Raw genomic sequence first — 15,387 nt, forward strand, 5'->3', positions numbered from 1 at the left:
TTCAACATTGGTGACCTCGTCCTTAGAAAAGTCACCCCTGCCACAAAGGACCCAGCACATGGTAAGTTGGGACCGTCCTGGGAAGGACCCTACAGAGTCGTCCATTATTCGCGTCAGGGCAGCTATCACCTGGAGGATTCAGAAGGGAAAAGACTACCTCGTCCATGGAACGTTGAGCATCTAAAGAGGTATTACGAAAAGGAACCATAAACTTCATTGTAAAACCAATTTGATACTTCTATCTTATGTAAGCAATTGTTCGAGTTATAAGTATTATCCAGCATCCTTTGAATATTATCGAGCAAGTCATTCATCACTGTTTCCAAAGATAAGCACAGGCGATCGTCCCTAAAAAGCTTAATGGCGATAAAATTCCTTAAATGGATGTACATCGTCCCTAAAAAGCTTAATGGCGATAAAATTCCTTAAATGGATGTACATCGTCCCTAAAAAAGCTTAATGACGATAAAATTCCTTAAATGGATGTACCTCGTCCCTAAAAAGCTAAATGGCGATAAAATTCCTTAAATGGATGTACATCGTCCCTAAAAAGCTTAATGGCGATAAAATTCCTTAAATGGATGTACATCGTCCCTAAAAAAGCTTAATGGCGATAAAATTCCTTAAATGGATGTACATCGTCCCTAAAAAGCTTAATGGCGATAAAATTCCTTAAATGGATGTACATCGTCCCTAAAAAGCTTAATGGCGATAAAATTCCTTAAATGGACGTACATTGCTTAGTGACGATAATGGATGTGCGTCGACCCTGAAAGCTAAATTACGTCCTCAATGGATACAAATCATGAACGAAATTACGTCGTCTAAAGAATAATGACGACAAAATTCTATGGACGAATTACATCGAAGCACCACGACGACAAAAGTTCCTTAAAGAGATGGACGTCGCCTCTAAGGCTAAATTCCCTCGATGTCCATGTACATCGCACAACATGGTCTCATCTGTACAGAAGAGCAAGAGGGACAAACCCTTCAAATTGATCAACACAATTTTATCCATACAGGACGACCAAAAAGTCAGGTAATGGGAAACATTTCCAAAAATCAAAAGAGCAAGCACAGACATTTATAAATTCAAATGTAAAGTTAGATTGTTCAAAAAGGGGCCCCAAAAACAGGAGGGGCATCCAAACAACTGCTGTTCTTCACTTGGTGCATAAAAAAAAAAAAAAAAAAAAAAAAAAATGGAAATTTCCTTAAGGCAAACTAGGCTGAAGGGGGAATTTCATCGTCCTGGGTAGCCTGAGGTGGTTCGACGCCGGTGGACGCTCCTGTTTGAGCCGCCTCGTCCTCCTCAATCTCCTTATCAACGGCTTCAAAGTCCAGATCGTCAAGGCTCACGGCAGGACCATGCTTGATGAGATACCTTCGCAGCAGCTCGAACCCTTTAAAGTACCACTGGAAGAGAAGGGTGTTGTATTCTTCAGAGGATTGGAAGGCAGTGACGGCTTTGGCTACTGCAACCTTCATCTTCTGAGCAGCCGTCGCTAGAAGTTCGTCCTTCTGCTTCACGGTTTGTCTCTCAGAATCCAGCTCCTCCGTTAGCACGCGGACTTGCTCCTTAGAAGCGTTGAGAGAGTCCATAGTTGTGATCAAGTCCTTGCGCAAACCAGAAGCTTCAGCCTCCAAAGCGTCTACCTTCGAGTTGGCCACGACGGCCTTCTCCTCATTTGCCAGGTACTGAGTGGTGATGTGCATGGTCTCCCCCAACACCTATGGACGAATACAAAGTTAATAAAAGTTAGCTCAATAAAAAACAACAAAGATGAAAAACGAAAAAAAAAAAAAAAAAAAAAAAAAAAAAAAAAGATGTATGACGATTCACCTGCACGAGTTTGTGGACGTGGCGGCTCACCATCTCGTGTGAAGGAATGCTCGTAACTTCCCTCATCTCAGCAGGGGTAAAGAGCTCGGTAGCACGGTCCATGGCCGTCCCTGCATCTGACCAAACGCTGGCATCAGCTTTCCCTTTTCCCTTGCTAGCAGCTTTCTGCTTCTTCGAGGGACGAGCAACCTCCTCGATTGAAACTCCAGGAGATGCAACCAGACCTTCGTCCAGATCAAGGGTAGGTGTGGACGACCCTCTCTCCACTACCTCTTTCTCCTTCTCCCTATCCGTGATCCTCAGCCGCTTCTGGCCTATGCTGGAAAGGGGCTCATTCTTTTTGCCCTTGATTTTAGCATACATCTCCTTGTTGAATTTTGACGTCATTTCTACCAAGGACGAATAAAAAAAGAGGCGTAAGGACGAGTAAAAAGAATGCAAGCAAACACAAAGAAAAAGCGTGAAATGCAACTTACGTTTTCTCTCTTCACGGTCAAGAGTACTGAGAACGTAAAGTGAAGGTTCTGGCCCCAGGCAGTGACGAGCCAAGGTTCGCGGATCAATCAGCTCTCCAAAATCTTCTATCGTCCTGGCGTATTCAAGAGCAGCCTGCACTCGCTTGGCAAACCTGGCCTCTAGCTCCGGACGGTCTTTCACTGCAAAAGGACGACGTCAAGACACAAGCTAAAAAAAAAAAAAAAAAAAAAAAGGGCCCAACAACATTGGGAGACACGCACCAATCAACGGGGTCTCCCATCGTCGCAGCAACCTAGGGACATTCCCCCACAGATCGTCAGGCAACGTCTCCCAACCGTCCCCAGATACAAAGAAGTATCTTGACTTCCAGTAGCGAAAGGACGACGGAAGGTCAGCTACCAGACGGGCCTTCCTAGACCAAGGGACGAACTCGTAGTACCCAAACTCCCTGGACTCTTTCAGACGATACAAGTAGACAAACTCATTAAGAGATCATATCCCCGTCAGCAATGGTCGTCCAGATCACCATGCAGCTAATCACTATTCTCCAAGAGTTAGGCATAAGTTGCCCCGGTGCAAGGTTAAAATGGTAAAGAAGCTCCATTATGAATGGATGGACGGGGAATCGGAGGCCACACGAAAAAGCTGCCTCGTAAAAACAAACTTCTCCGTGGGCAAAGGCACAAGCTTTTTCGCCCTTCCTGGGTAGACGAGCCCTAGTTCCCTTTGGAAATTGAAATCTGTCCTTAAACTTACTAAAAACCTCAACTTTTAAGGAGCAATTTTCCTTCAGGGCATGAAATCGACGGGCCGTCGCCAGAACAGGGGAATGGGAGGACGAAGGAGCACGGGAAGGAGTGGTGGTTATAGCGACGATCCCGGTCTCTTCCTCAACCACATTTGAGGACGAACCCCTCTCTAGATCACCTAACCCTTCTTCTAAACCCATATTTTCCCCTCTTAGTTGCCCTCTAATAGACCGGAACCAAGCTTGAGACTCCAACAGAAGGGGGTATAAAACACCCAACGCCGAACCTAACCCAGAACCCTTATTAACAAATTCCTCCACCACTGGGTACGAACCGGCGAGGGAAGGCGCACCCAATAGGTCACCAGAAAGCTCTACCAAGGAACCTAGGCGGGCAAGGAGAAAGGCTACGGAAGGGAAGCTACGCCTAACTTCGAAGGTGTCCACCATTAAAGGAGAGAAAAAGAAAAAAAACTAACCCCACCACTCAGTGAGAAGAGAAACCAGTACAGAAAAGGAAAAAGAATTCAAGTGACACAAATGCAAGGGAAAACTGAAAAGGAAAGAAAAGCGTAAAATGGGGTGGGCGTACCTGGAAGTTAGGAAGAAAACTGAGGATGTCTGTGATTATGAATTGCTGAAATCTCTCACACCATCAAGTAAGCTTGGTGCCAGACCATGAGCTTCACAGTTCTAGGTTGTACACAAGCAAAATAAGTACCTTAAAAAAATACTGTCTTAGACACCACAAACACGGTCTCTGATTGCCTCATTTTGGTACCAAATTGTTGAACTAGCGGAACTACTGATACTAGATTGTTGAGTTAGCGGAAGCTCTGATACCAAAATAGAGGACAACACGTGCTAATAAAGAGATTACAATAAAAATTTTATTTCAAAATATTAACAAGTTGACATACACTTTGCAAGACACAAGTCACACTTAATTAGGAAGAGTATTTGTAATTTGACTAGTCTTTTTGGGGAATAATTGCAGATATGGGTAGTGCTTTACACCAGTCGTTACAAATGGAATTAGAGCAAACGTGGTAGGCTAAACCTGGTAAGTCCTAAATCGGGTGTTATTAGGTGGATCTTAGATATACAAGTGATTACGAGGGAGCTCCATTTGTAATTGGACTAGTCTTTTTCGGGAATAACTGCTGATATGGCTAGTGCTTTACTTCAGTCGTTACAAATGGTATTAGAGCAAACCTGGTAGCGTCATGTAGTAGTGTGATTAAGAGTTTGAGCAATAGGTAGAGAGAGTTTAGAGAGAGTTTCCTTCCTTGTTTCATGTTTCACATCCCTTACAGAGTTTAGTCATCCATTTTTAGTGTAGATTAACTTGTTGTCAGCGTTATGGGTGGTATCCGTAGTTTTTTCATTGAATTTAAGCCTTTTAAATTGGTGGTTGAGGAAGGAGGAAACTTTTTCTCCTTACGTTTTTTTGAACGGGGAAAACACTTCATGAAGACAGTATTCATGGGCAAGAATGCAGCTGTATGGTTGATGAAGAACATAGAACACACGGTGGTCGGAGTCAATCCCAAACAGTTTTTTACGTTTAAGGAAGGAGATGCTGCGTACACTTTACAAAGAGGTTCTAATACCTTTGGTCAGTTCCTTTTAGTGTCTGAACTCAGAGTTGGAGGGCACAAAAGATCTGTTATCGTTCCTGGAGGCAAAGCACAAAATGGCTGGAAGGTATTTGGGCTTGAACTGAGAAAGATGTTGGATCTTGACCAACATGCTTTTGTTGGTTCAGGTCAGGCCAAATTTGTGTCTCTGCCACAAAGGAGAATGTTGGGGCCTTATCCCTCTTGGTCTTTTGCTGAAATCGTGAAGAGTCAGATGCAGCCAAGGGTTGTGACTCAGTCACAACTCTTCAAAACCATGGTGAAGGATAAAAAAAAGTCTCAAGGGGAGTCTGTGGAGAAGCAGAATCTGTCAAGGGGGTTGCTGGAGTTAAATCCAAGATGTTCAGATGTTAAGGTGGGGGTATTTCCGGTGGGTAAGCCTGATATGTTGGTGGCGGGAGGAGGGGTTAGGAAGAAGCAGGGCATTAATGTGGTGTTAGACTTAGGTGTGCAAAATCTGGCAGAAGATAGGAAACGTATCCCACCAAGCTTCAGTTTGAATTCTAATGTTGAATATGGAAAGAGGAATGCTTTAAGGAGATCTTGCAGGTTTGGGAGCGGTCTAATCGTAGAGATTGATGTGAAAGGTAGGAGACGTGTTTCTTGGGAAAGAAATAAAGGGGGAGAAAAGCATTGTGGGGGGGGTATCAAGGGCTTGTAAGGAACTTGGCAAAGGTTTGCTGGGTGTGGGCTCTAATACATTGGCAGCCCACCAGACTATTAGTAAGTCTAATTCAGGCCCAACCACCGTAAGCCCAACTACTTTTGAGCCTGGGGATTGTTCTTATAAGCTTGTAGAGTCTTTACCCTCAGTTGATAATCACGAGAAGGCTGGGGAGAGCCCACTGGTTTCTCCAACGAGCCCTGGGTTGCCGACACAGGTGGTTGGTGGTCCAGTGAGGTCACAAATGGACTGGGTTCAAGCCGAGATGGACGGAAACAGTGCATCGGTGTCTTTGAGGAGCTCTCTCAACCTCAAGGTGTTTGGGTTAGACCCCGACAGTCCCGCTGTGGATGGGTTGGTGGTTGGGACCAGCATCGATGGTCTTGCAGAGTCTCCGTTGGAGTTTGAAGGCATGTTCTCTGCTTCTGTCAGTATCACGGTGACTGGGTTAGATCCCGACAGTCCCGTGGTGGATGGGTTGGAGGTTGGGACCTGCTCCAATGGTCCTGCGGTGGCTTCGATGGAGTTTAAGGGCTTTCTCTCTGTTGGGTTTAACTCCAACGGACCCGTGGTGGCTCAGATTGGTTGTCCCACCATTGGGTTGAGCTCCGAGGACTTCGCGGTGGCTCTAGGCAATACTGTCCCGGCAAATTCGCATATCTCGAAGGGCAGGTCCTTGGCAGACAGCCTTAAGGGACTATCCAGTGCGGGTTTCGTGGATTTTGGGGTTAATAGTGTGGCTAAAGTTGGAAGTGTGAGAAGTGAGCTTTTGATCCAAGGGGCGGATAATAAAGGAACCAGGCAGATGGATGATGGTGAGATTGGGCAGCCCAATTTAGCGATGATGGAACTGAAGTCAGGATGTGGCCTACCTGTGGCTCTGGAGCAACTTGATTTGATGTTGATTCATCCAATCTGGCTCGCTTGGATTCTGGATCCATTGAGCTATCTTCGTCTCGTCGCAAGGCTCATATTGAGTTGTGGGTCATAGGGCTGGCTTCGGGAGGAAATGGCTCTCTCAGAAGCGGTTTTGGGTGAGGAGGAGAATTTGACAGTTTGTAACCCATTGTTTACTATTATCCCTCCGGGGCTGGCTTTGACGATGGAAGTGCACGATGATTCTGAGTTGTTGAATAATTCTGAGGTGTTGAATATTGGAAATACTCTGGATGTTTCTAGTTGGGTGAAGAACATGATCCCAGGCTTTTGTAAAGTGATTGGGCTTTCTGCGAATCGTCATGAAAAATTGTGTATTGCTTATCTTCAAAGGCTAGAAAGGGAGATGGCAGTTATTAACCAGCAGCGGAAGAAAGCTAATGCTATCCAAAAAGCAGCCTCCTCCACGGGTAAAGGGAAAAGAGAGTTGAGGAATCTAATCTCAACGGTTAACTATGATGGGAGATAGTGTGTTGTTAGTGAGGTAGAGGGAGTTGTGGGGCCTTAATAGTCTTTATGAAGCTGAAGATGATTTCTTGGAATGTTCGAGGTTTGAATGACTCTCAGAAACGTTTGGTAGTGAGAAATTTGTTGCGTGAGTGGAAGTGTGATATTGTTTGCCTTCAAGAAACAAAGCTGGTTAGTATAGATAGACAGCTGGTTTGCAGTATATGGGGCTGTCTGTATGCAGATTGGGTGGCTTTAGATGCCGATCAGATGGCTGGTGGGATTTTGATTATGTGGGACAGGAGGGTTTTAGAAAATTTGGAAGTTCTGGTGGGCTTATTTTCGGTGTCGATTCAGTGGAAAGGTGTGGTGGATGGGTTTATTTGGGCTTGTTCAAGGGTGTATGGCCCAAATGATAATAATTTGAAGGGTGATTTATGGGATGAGTTGGAACATTCAGCAGCTTTGGAATGTTCCTTGGTGCTGTTTTGGGGATTTTAATGTTGTCCGCTTTCCTAGCGAATGGAGGGGTGGGTCTTGACTTACTCCGGCTATGGAAAAGTTTTCTGAATTTATTGTTGATTTAAACTTGATTGATTTGCCATTGGAGGGAGGGAGTTATACATGGTCTAGTGGCACTGTCCAACCTTCTATGTCTAGGATTGATAGGGCTCTAGTGTCTCATGAATGGGAGCATCACTTTTCGGATGTGATCCAACGTATTCTTCCACGAACTGTTTCAGATCATTTTCCTATTCTTTTGGAGGCATGGGGTATGGCGAGGGGGAAAAGTCCTTTCCGATTTGAGAATATGTGGTTGAAGACGGATGGGTTTGTTGATAGGGTTGACTCTTGGTGGAATCGCCATTCTTTTTCGGGCACACCTAGTTTTGTGTTTGCTAGAAAATTGAAAGCGTTGAAAGAAGACATTATTCAGTGGAATCGTCAAGAGTTTGGCAATGTTGGGCGCAGGAAGAAAGAATTATTGGGGGCTTTAGAGGTTTTAGACGCCAAGGAAGGGGTTCTTGGTCTCACTAAGACGGAGAGAGTTGAGAGAAATGAAGCGAGGTCGCAAGTTGAGCAGCTTCTTTCTCTAGAGGAGATTTCGTGGAGACAAAAATCGAGGATGTTGTGCATTAAGGAGGGAGATAATAATACTAAGTTCTTTCATAAGATGGTTAATTCTCATAGAAGGTCTAACCACCTAAGTTTCTTAGAAGTGGACGGGGTGATCTATGAGGATGGAGCAGAAGTTGCTGCTCAGGTAGTTTAATTCTATAAAACCCTTTATCAAGAGTCTGAAGAGTGGAGACCTTTTGTGGAAGGTCTGGAGTTTGACCAAATAGGGGAGTCGGAGAGAGGTTGGTTGGAGAGGAGGTTTGAGAAAGATGAGATTCTTTCAGTGATTAGAGATATGGAAGGGGATAAAGCCCCAGGTCCAGATGGTTTTTCTATGGCATTTTTCCATCATTGCTGGAGGGTAGTAGAAAGAGATGTTTTGGTAGTCTTTGAAGAGCTCCATCAGCATTGTAAGTTTGAGAAATCTCTTAATGCTACCTTTATAGCTTTGATTCCTAAGAAGAATGGTGCCTCCAACATTCATGATTTCAGACCTATTAGTTTGGTGGGGAGTTTATATAAAATTTTGGCCAAGGTCTTGGCTAATAGATTAAAAATGGTGTTAGATCAATTGATATCTGAATCTCAAAATAGTTTTGTGGGAGATAGGCAAATCCTCGATTCAGTTCTCATTGCCAATGAGTGTGTTGATAGCAGATTGAAGAGTAAGATTTCGGGGGTGATTTGTAAGTTAGATATTGAGAAAGCTTATGATAATGTGAATTGGGAGGTGCTTCTGAAGTTGTTGAAGAAAATGGGCTTTGGGGAGAAATGGTGTAGCTGGATTCGTACTTGTATCTCGACAGTGCAGTTCTCTGTTTTGGTTAATGGGTCTCCAGCTGATTTCTTTGGTAGTTCTAGAGGATTGAGACAAGGTGATCCGCTATCTCCCTTGTTATTTTTAGTTATGATGGAGGTGTTTAGTAGGATGGTGAAGAGAATGGAGGGGGCAGGTTTACTTAGTGGCTTTAAGGCGGATGGTAGGAGGGATAGAGGGGAATGCATTTCCCACTTGCTGTTTGTGGATGATACTATTTTGTTTTGCGATGCAAAGGTGGAGCAAATCCTTCATGTTCGACTGCTGCTTCTTGGTTTTCAGGCTGTGACTGGTTTGAAGGTTAACGTAGCTAAAAGTGAGATTGTTCCTATAAGGGAGGTAAATAATATGCAGGCTTTGGCAGAGTTTTTGGGTTGTAGGATTGGGGCCTTGCCAATGACGTATCTTGGTATGCCGTTGGGAGCGTCCCATAAATCCCCTTCTATTTGAAACCCTATTTTGGAGAAAAATTAAACGGAAGTTGGCAGGGTGGAAGAAGTTGTATTTATCTAAAGGTGGTAGGTTGACACTGCTTAAAAGTACGCTTTCTAGTCTTCCCACCTATTTCTTATCTTTGTTCACCATTCCTACACGTGGCCAACAAAATTGAGAAGCTACAAAGGGACTTCTTGTGGGGTGATTCTAAGACTCATTTATTGAGTTGGGATAAGGTATGTTTGCCTATTGCTAACGGTGGTTTGGGTATTAGGAAACTGACCACTTTCAATAAAGCCTTACTGGGAAAGTGGCTTTGGCATTTTGGGATTGAGGAGAATAGGCTTTGGAGGAGGGTGGTAGCTTTGAAATTTGGGGAAGAATGGGCGGGGTGGACCTCTAAGTTGGGAAGGGGTATTCATGGGTGTGGTTTGTGGAGAAGTATCCAGATGGGTTGGGAAGTTTTTAACAAATATGTCCAGTATAAGGTGGGGGTGGGGGATAGAGTGAAATTTTGGTCAGACAGGTGGTGCGGAGATCTCCCTCTCCTTTCGGCTTTTCCAACCTTGTACAATTTGCTGCAAACAAAGAGGCATCCGTAGAATCATCTCTGATATGTCAAGGAGTAGGGGATAGGAGAACTTGGGATGTTCGTTTCATTCGGGATCCTAATGATTGGGAGGCAGATGTGGTGGATGATTTCTTTCGATTCTTGGCTTCCTATGTTCCTTCTGTGACTGATGGTGATCGTTTGAGATGGATCTTGACAAAAAATGGAGATTTCACTATCCGCTCATATTATCATAAGTTACATGGCCCTTCTTCCATTGCTTTTCCTTGGAAAGGTATTTGGAAGGTAAAGGCTCCTCGGCGTGTCTCTTTCTTTGTTTGGACAGCCGCTTGGAATAGGATCCTCACGGGAGATATCTTAAGCCTCAGGGGCTTTGATTTCGTTGACTGGTGCATTATGTGTCGTTGCTGCGGTGAGACAGTGGATCATTTGTTGTTACATTGTAAAAAGGCTTATCGGCTATGGTGTTTTGTCTTTACGTCTTTTGGGATTTCTTGGGTTCCCTCGCGTACGGTGCAAGATTGTTTGTTTAGTTGGTGGAATTGGTTGGGGAACCATTCATCTAACATTTGGAATCTAGTTCCGCTGTGTTTGATGTGGTGCATTTGGAGGGAACGCAATCGGCGGACGTTTGAGGACCTGGATAGATCTGAAGACCAACTGCTTGCTCTCTTCGCTGGTTCCCCTTTTGATTGGGCTAGGGCTTGGGGACTCACTTCTAGTGACTCTATTCCTTTTTTCCTTAACTCTCTTCTTCTCTATAATTAATCTTTTTTTGTTTTTCTTTTTGTTTCTTCTCGTTTTTGTACTTTTGTTTTGCTGGTGTTTTTTGGCATCTAGCAGTTTTTTGAATATATTTTTCTTACTTATAAAAAAAAAAAAAAAATGTCGTAGTGTGATTAGGATTGGTAAGTATCTTAACACACTTTACTACAACTTACCCCTTTAGTTTTACCCAAAAAATATTCTCTTAATAAAACAATCATAAATCACATTTTAAAATTAACTTGGTTTAGGTCTTTTAATTTACTATAGTTTTTTTTGATTTCCAGTTTATACCCACGGTTTAGTTGAGGACTGGCTCTTTCCATTCCCAAAGGAGAGGTACGTCCTTGGGTTCTTTTATCATTTAATTTGGTCTTAGTTTCTTTATATTCGTTCATCTTTTGTTACTAAGCCTTTCTTTTCATCTATTTTCTAGATAGCAGCTACACACAAATTCCCACTTTTGCGGAGTTTGGGAAGAAGTAATATAAAAAACAGAAATAAGAATGGAATTTATTACAGCGACCTTTCAAGCGGCCCTTTTGCAATCATTTAAAATAGTTGAACATGTGCTGAAATATGCGGAAACCCTTGAGCAATCAGATAAAATAGTTGAACATGTGCGGAAATATGTGGTTAACCATAGTGCTCAGATCGACGAACTCAGAGAAGCAATCAAGCAGCTGGAGGAGGCTAGAAGTCATGTGCAGCATAATATTGAGGCTGCTAAAAAGAATCTACAGGAAGAAGATGCTGATGATCTCGAGAAGTGGAGTGATGGCGCTAATAAGATGATTGAAGAGGCAAACAAAATAATCTCTGAACATGGAGCAAAGATGATGTGCTGCAATGGGTGGTGTCCTAATTTAATATCACGTTATCGTCTCTCCAAAAAAGCATGCCAGAAAAAAGTCGACCTTGAAAAATATAAAGAAAAAGATCTGACAAAAGAAGTTAACGTTGTTGGGGGAAGGGAGAATGCATTATCTACTAGAGGTTATATGGAATTTAAATCAAGAGAGTCAGTTTGCGATAAAGTTATGGGGGCATTGAAAGATGGTAAAGCGGAAATGATTGGGGTTTTTGGGATGGCCGGCTCGGGTAAGACTATGCTAGTCAAGAACGTTGCTAAACAAGCAAAACAAGAAGGATTATTTGATGAGGTAATTGTGACAGCTGTATCTGAAACTCCAGACTTCGAAAAGATTCAAGAAGAAATTGCACGAAACTTAGGTCTGACTCTTGAAGTGAATCAAGATAGAACAGATAGACTCTGCAAAAGGTTGAAGGATGAGAAAAAGACCCTTATAATTTTAGATGACGTTTGGAAGAGATCTGAGCTGGACATGAAAGCCCTTGGAATTTCATTTGGGAATGATCAGAAGGGTTGCAAATTATTGCTTACATCCAGAGATCAATGTGTACTAAGTAACGATTTGAAAATTGAAGAAATTTTTATTTTTAAAGTCAACCCTTTAGAACCAGGAGAAGCAAAGTCCTTGTTTATGAAGGGAGTGGGCAATTTCGACCCCAAATTCCAAAAGACGGTGGATGAGGCTGTTGCAGAATGTGGAGGTGTACCCCTTGCCATTACAACAGTTGCCAAAGCATTGAGAAAGGAGAGCCCGGATCATTGGAGTAGTTCCGTGCAAAAGTGGCAAAAGTCCAAGTCAGTGGGCATGTACGGACCGCATGATGCTGTGTCCTCAGCTATTAAGTTGAGTTACGATTATTTAGAAAGTAAGGAAGAACAGTTATTGTTCCTGCTGTGTAGTTTACATGCAGAAGATCAGGAAATAAATATTGATAACTTGTTGAGATATGGCGTGGGTTACGTTCCAAGTGACATATATGATGTGGGTTTGGGCGTGTTTCAAGGTGCCTATACAATGGAGCAAGCGAGAGATAGTTTGAACGCATCAATCAAAAGTTTGAAAGATTGTTGTTTGTTGTTGGATGGTAATGATGGTGGAACAATTAAAATGCATGATGTAACTCGTGATGCTGCCATTAAGATTGCAAAAAAGAAATTTATTTTTATTGTAAAAGAGGCTCTTGATTTGGAAAGAAGGTCAAAAAGTAAAGATTTAATTGGATTTTCACTGCCTTATGGTTACGTTAGTGAGCATCTTGAAAGGTTGATATGTCCCCAACTAAAATTATTCTTCTTGTTCAACCATAAGAATTCATTACAAATCCCAAATGGGTTTTTTGAAGAGATGAAAGAGCTCAGTGTTTTGAGTTTAAATGGAATCCGTCTTTCATTACATGATTCATCACTTCGTTTCCTTCAAAACCTACAAACGTTGTGTTTGGTTGGCTGCAAGTTGGATAACATAGCTGTGATCGGAAAACTGAAGGATCTCAAAGTTCTTAGCCTTGCATGGTCTAATGTTAAATGGTTACCGAAAGAAATAGGGAATTTGCATCGCCTTCAGTTACTGGATTTGGGAAATTGTTCCCAACTACAAGTCATTGAATCTTATGCATTATCAGGGTTGAAAAGGCTAAATGAATTATATATTGAAAACAGCTTTAAGCAATGGGAGGTTGAAGAACAAAACGCTAGTGGAAATGCTAGCGTATCAGAGTTGAATCATTTGTCCCATTTGACCACGTTAAATTTACATATTCCTAATGCAAGGATTGTGCCAGATGCCTTGTGTTTCAAAAATTTGGTAAGGTATAAAATATTAATAGGCGACAACTGGGATTGGACAAATACTGGGTTTGAAATCTCAACATTGAAAATCAACATTAATGGAAGTTTTCAATTAGAGGATGGGATTAAAACACTACTGAAGAAATGCGAAGTTCTCTGTTTGGGTGAAATGAAGGGTGTGGACAAGATTCAATACAGAGATTGTGAGGGTTTCCCAAAGCTAAAGTATCTTGATATAAAAACTAATGCTGATATTCAGTATATCATTTGTTCCAAAGAGCTTCGACCAATTGCCTTTCCTGTCTTGGAGTCGATGTTTCTAAGAAATATGATTAAATTGGAAAAGATATTCTACGGAGACATTGAAACGGGGTTTTCTCATAACTTACGAAAGGTCTCTGTGGAAGGCTGTGATAGTTTAAAATTTGTCTTCTACGTATCTAAGACCATGTTGCGGCTTCAAGAAATGGTTATATATAAATGCAAAGAAATGGATGCAGTTGTGAAGCGAAGTGAACACGAAATAGAGACCAAAGATTATACGATGGAGTTCGCTCAATTGCGGATCTTGGAGCTACGATTTCTACCAAACTTGAGTTGCTTCAATTTTGATTCTGAATCTTTTGAACTATTCGACAAAAAGGTATGATTTAGTTTTGATATTATCTCACCCAATTTTCATATCATTTATTCAGTAAATAATGGAAGGTCAAGCTTTAGTATGATGGTAAGTGCCTTTTACCATAAGTGACACATTGCGAATTCGAGCTTAGAATCAGCCTTTCCAAAAATAATAGAAGTAAGGCTGACAAAAAAAATTAAATAAATAAATAAAGCAAAGCTAAAAAAAACATATAAGTTTTAGGCCTTTAGTTTCCTATTCTACTTTCTAGAAGAAAGTTTATTATATAATTAGTAATTTCCAAGTTTGCATTAGACACCAGAAACCAACTATAGAGTTATATTACCAGCTGCAGTTTAGGCTGGTGCCTCCCCAGATGTTGAAGGGGGCATGGGAGCGAATTGCCAGGACAGCATATTTAGTAAATAGAATTTCTAACCATCTAAATAAAATTACTTGTTTTATATTTAAACTATTTTTTTCAGACAATAAATTTTTTATATTTAGAAGGATTTCTTAAAACAATTTCCATGAATTTGAGTGCCTATATATATAGAAAATATTATGATACGGCTACGTGGTGTTTGTATTGTTCAATCTCTATATCTATACCTAAAAGAAAAGGCATCATAAATGACTAATGTGATATATAGGCCATATGCGACTACATGTAACTATCACGCCATACTATTTGAACCTGCTTATATCATATATATATATATATATATATATAATCTAAAATTGTGATTTTTTTTTTAATTTTAAATATTTTAGTAATTATAAACTCATAAAATTAAGAAATGCAAAGGCTTATAACCAATAGTGATAAGAATTTAAATACTATTTACTTGTTCCATTTTAAACTCTAAAACCAAAATTTTTGATTAATACGAATTTATTTCAGTGTTTATAAGTAGTATCCATTTTACCTCGTATGAATACAAACAATTTGTTTAGATCAGCTTGTAAGGTGATTTAATTTTTTGAAAAAATGCCTAATAAGTAATTATCTAAAAGGTAATTCCTACAAGCGTTTGGTAGAGAGAAAAAAAGTAAGAGGATGGAAAAATGTAGGAAGAAAATAGAAGATGGTTTGATATTTTCTATTGTTTGATTAAGCAGAAAAGTGGGAGGAATTAAAATAGCACTAGTGGATTTTTTTTTTTCTTTTTTAAATCCAAACCCACCATTCTATAATCCTCTCAAAATGGAAGGTAAAGAGTAGTGAAAATATCTTATATTTATCATTTAATATTTTTATTCCTCTTGTTTATAAAAAACAATTCAGTTGAAGGATATAATTGGAATGTGATTTGATAATATGTTTTTCTTTTTTTAATGTTTTCTATATTGTATGTTTTGATTTTGGTCTATTAAGTTTGAGATATTTCATTTTAGTTTTCCAAATCTAATAATGATTCTCTTGTTCATCTCCGTGATTGATCTCGCTATTAAGTGCTAACAAAACAATATTGTTTCATGATTTTTCTCTTGTAATGGCCAAGCTACTTAGCTAGTCATGAAAATGGATGAAATGACCATTTTGAAAATTAAATCCAATTTAAGGGAACAAAATGAAAAATCTCAATCTTAATAGATCAAAATCAAAATAACCTCAAACTTTAATGGTTTAAAATT

The 15,387-nt window shown here is 40.8% G+C and overlaps 2 protein-coding genes across 2 annotated transcripts; one reads left to right on the top strand and one right to left on the bottom strand.

Annotated features, from left to right (window-relative positions):
- Positions 1-1,227: 1,227 nt before the first annotated feature.
- LOC126719451 (uncharacterized) lies at positions 1,228-2,498 on the bottom strand. The gene is made up of 3 exons (XM_050422000.1): positions 2,323-2,498; positions 1,847-2,235; positions 1,228-1,734 (listed from the first exon to the last, which is right to left on the bottom strand). Exons 2-3 carry the CDS (start codon positions 2,231-2,233, stop codon positions 1,228-1,230), a joined length of 894 nt encoding a protein of 297 aa, XP_050277957.1. The 5' UTR covers positions 2,234-2,235; positions 2,323-2,498.
- Positions 2,499-10,971: 8,473 nt separating this feature from the next.
- Positions 10,972-13,776, top strand: LOC126719452 (disease resistance protein At4g27190-like). Its single transcript, XM_050422001.1, has one exon. The coding sequence runs from the start codon at positions 10,972-10,974 to the stop codon at positions 13,774-13,776; it is 2,805 nt and encodes a 934-aa protein (XP_050277958.1).
- The last annotated feature ends 1,611 nt before the right edge of the window (positions 13,777-15,387 follow it).

The sequence above is a fragment of the Quercus robur genome, chromosome 3 (genome assembly GCF_932294415.1).
Source record: "Quercus robur chromosome 3, dhQueRobu3.1, whole genome shotgun sequence".
Classification (NCBI taxonomy): Eukaryota; Viridiplantae; Streptophyta; class Magnoliopsida; order Fagales; family Fagaceae; genus Quercus; species Quercus robur.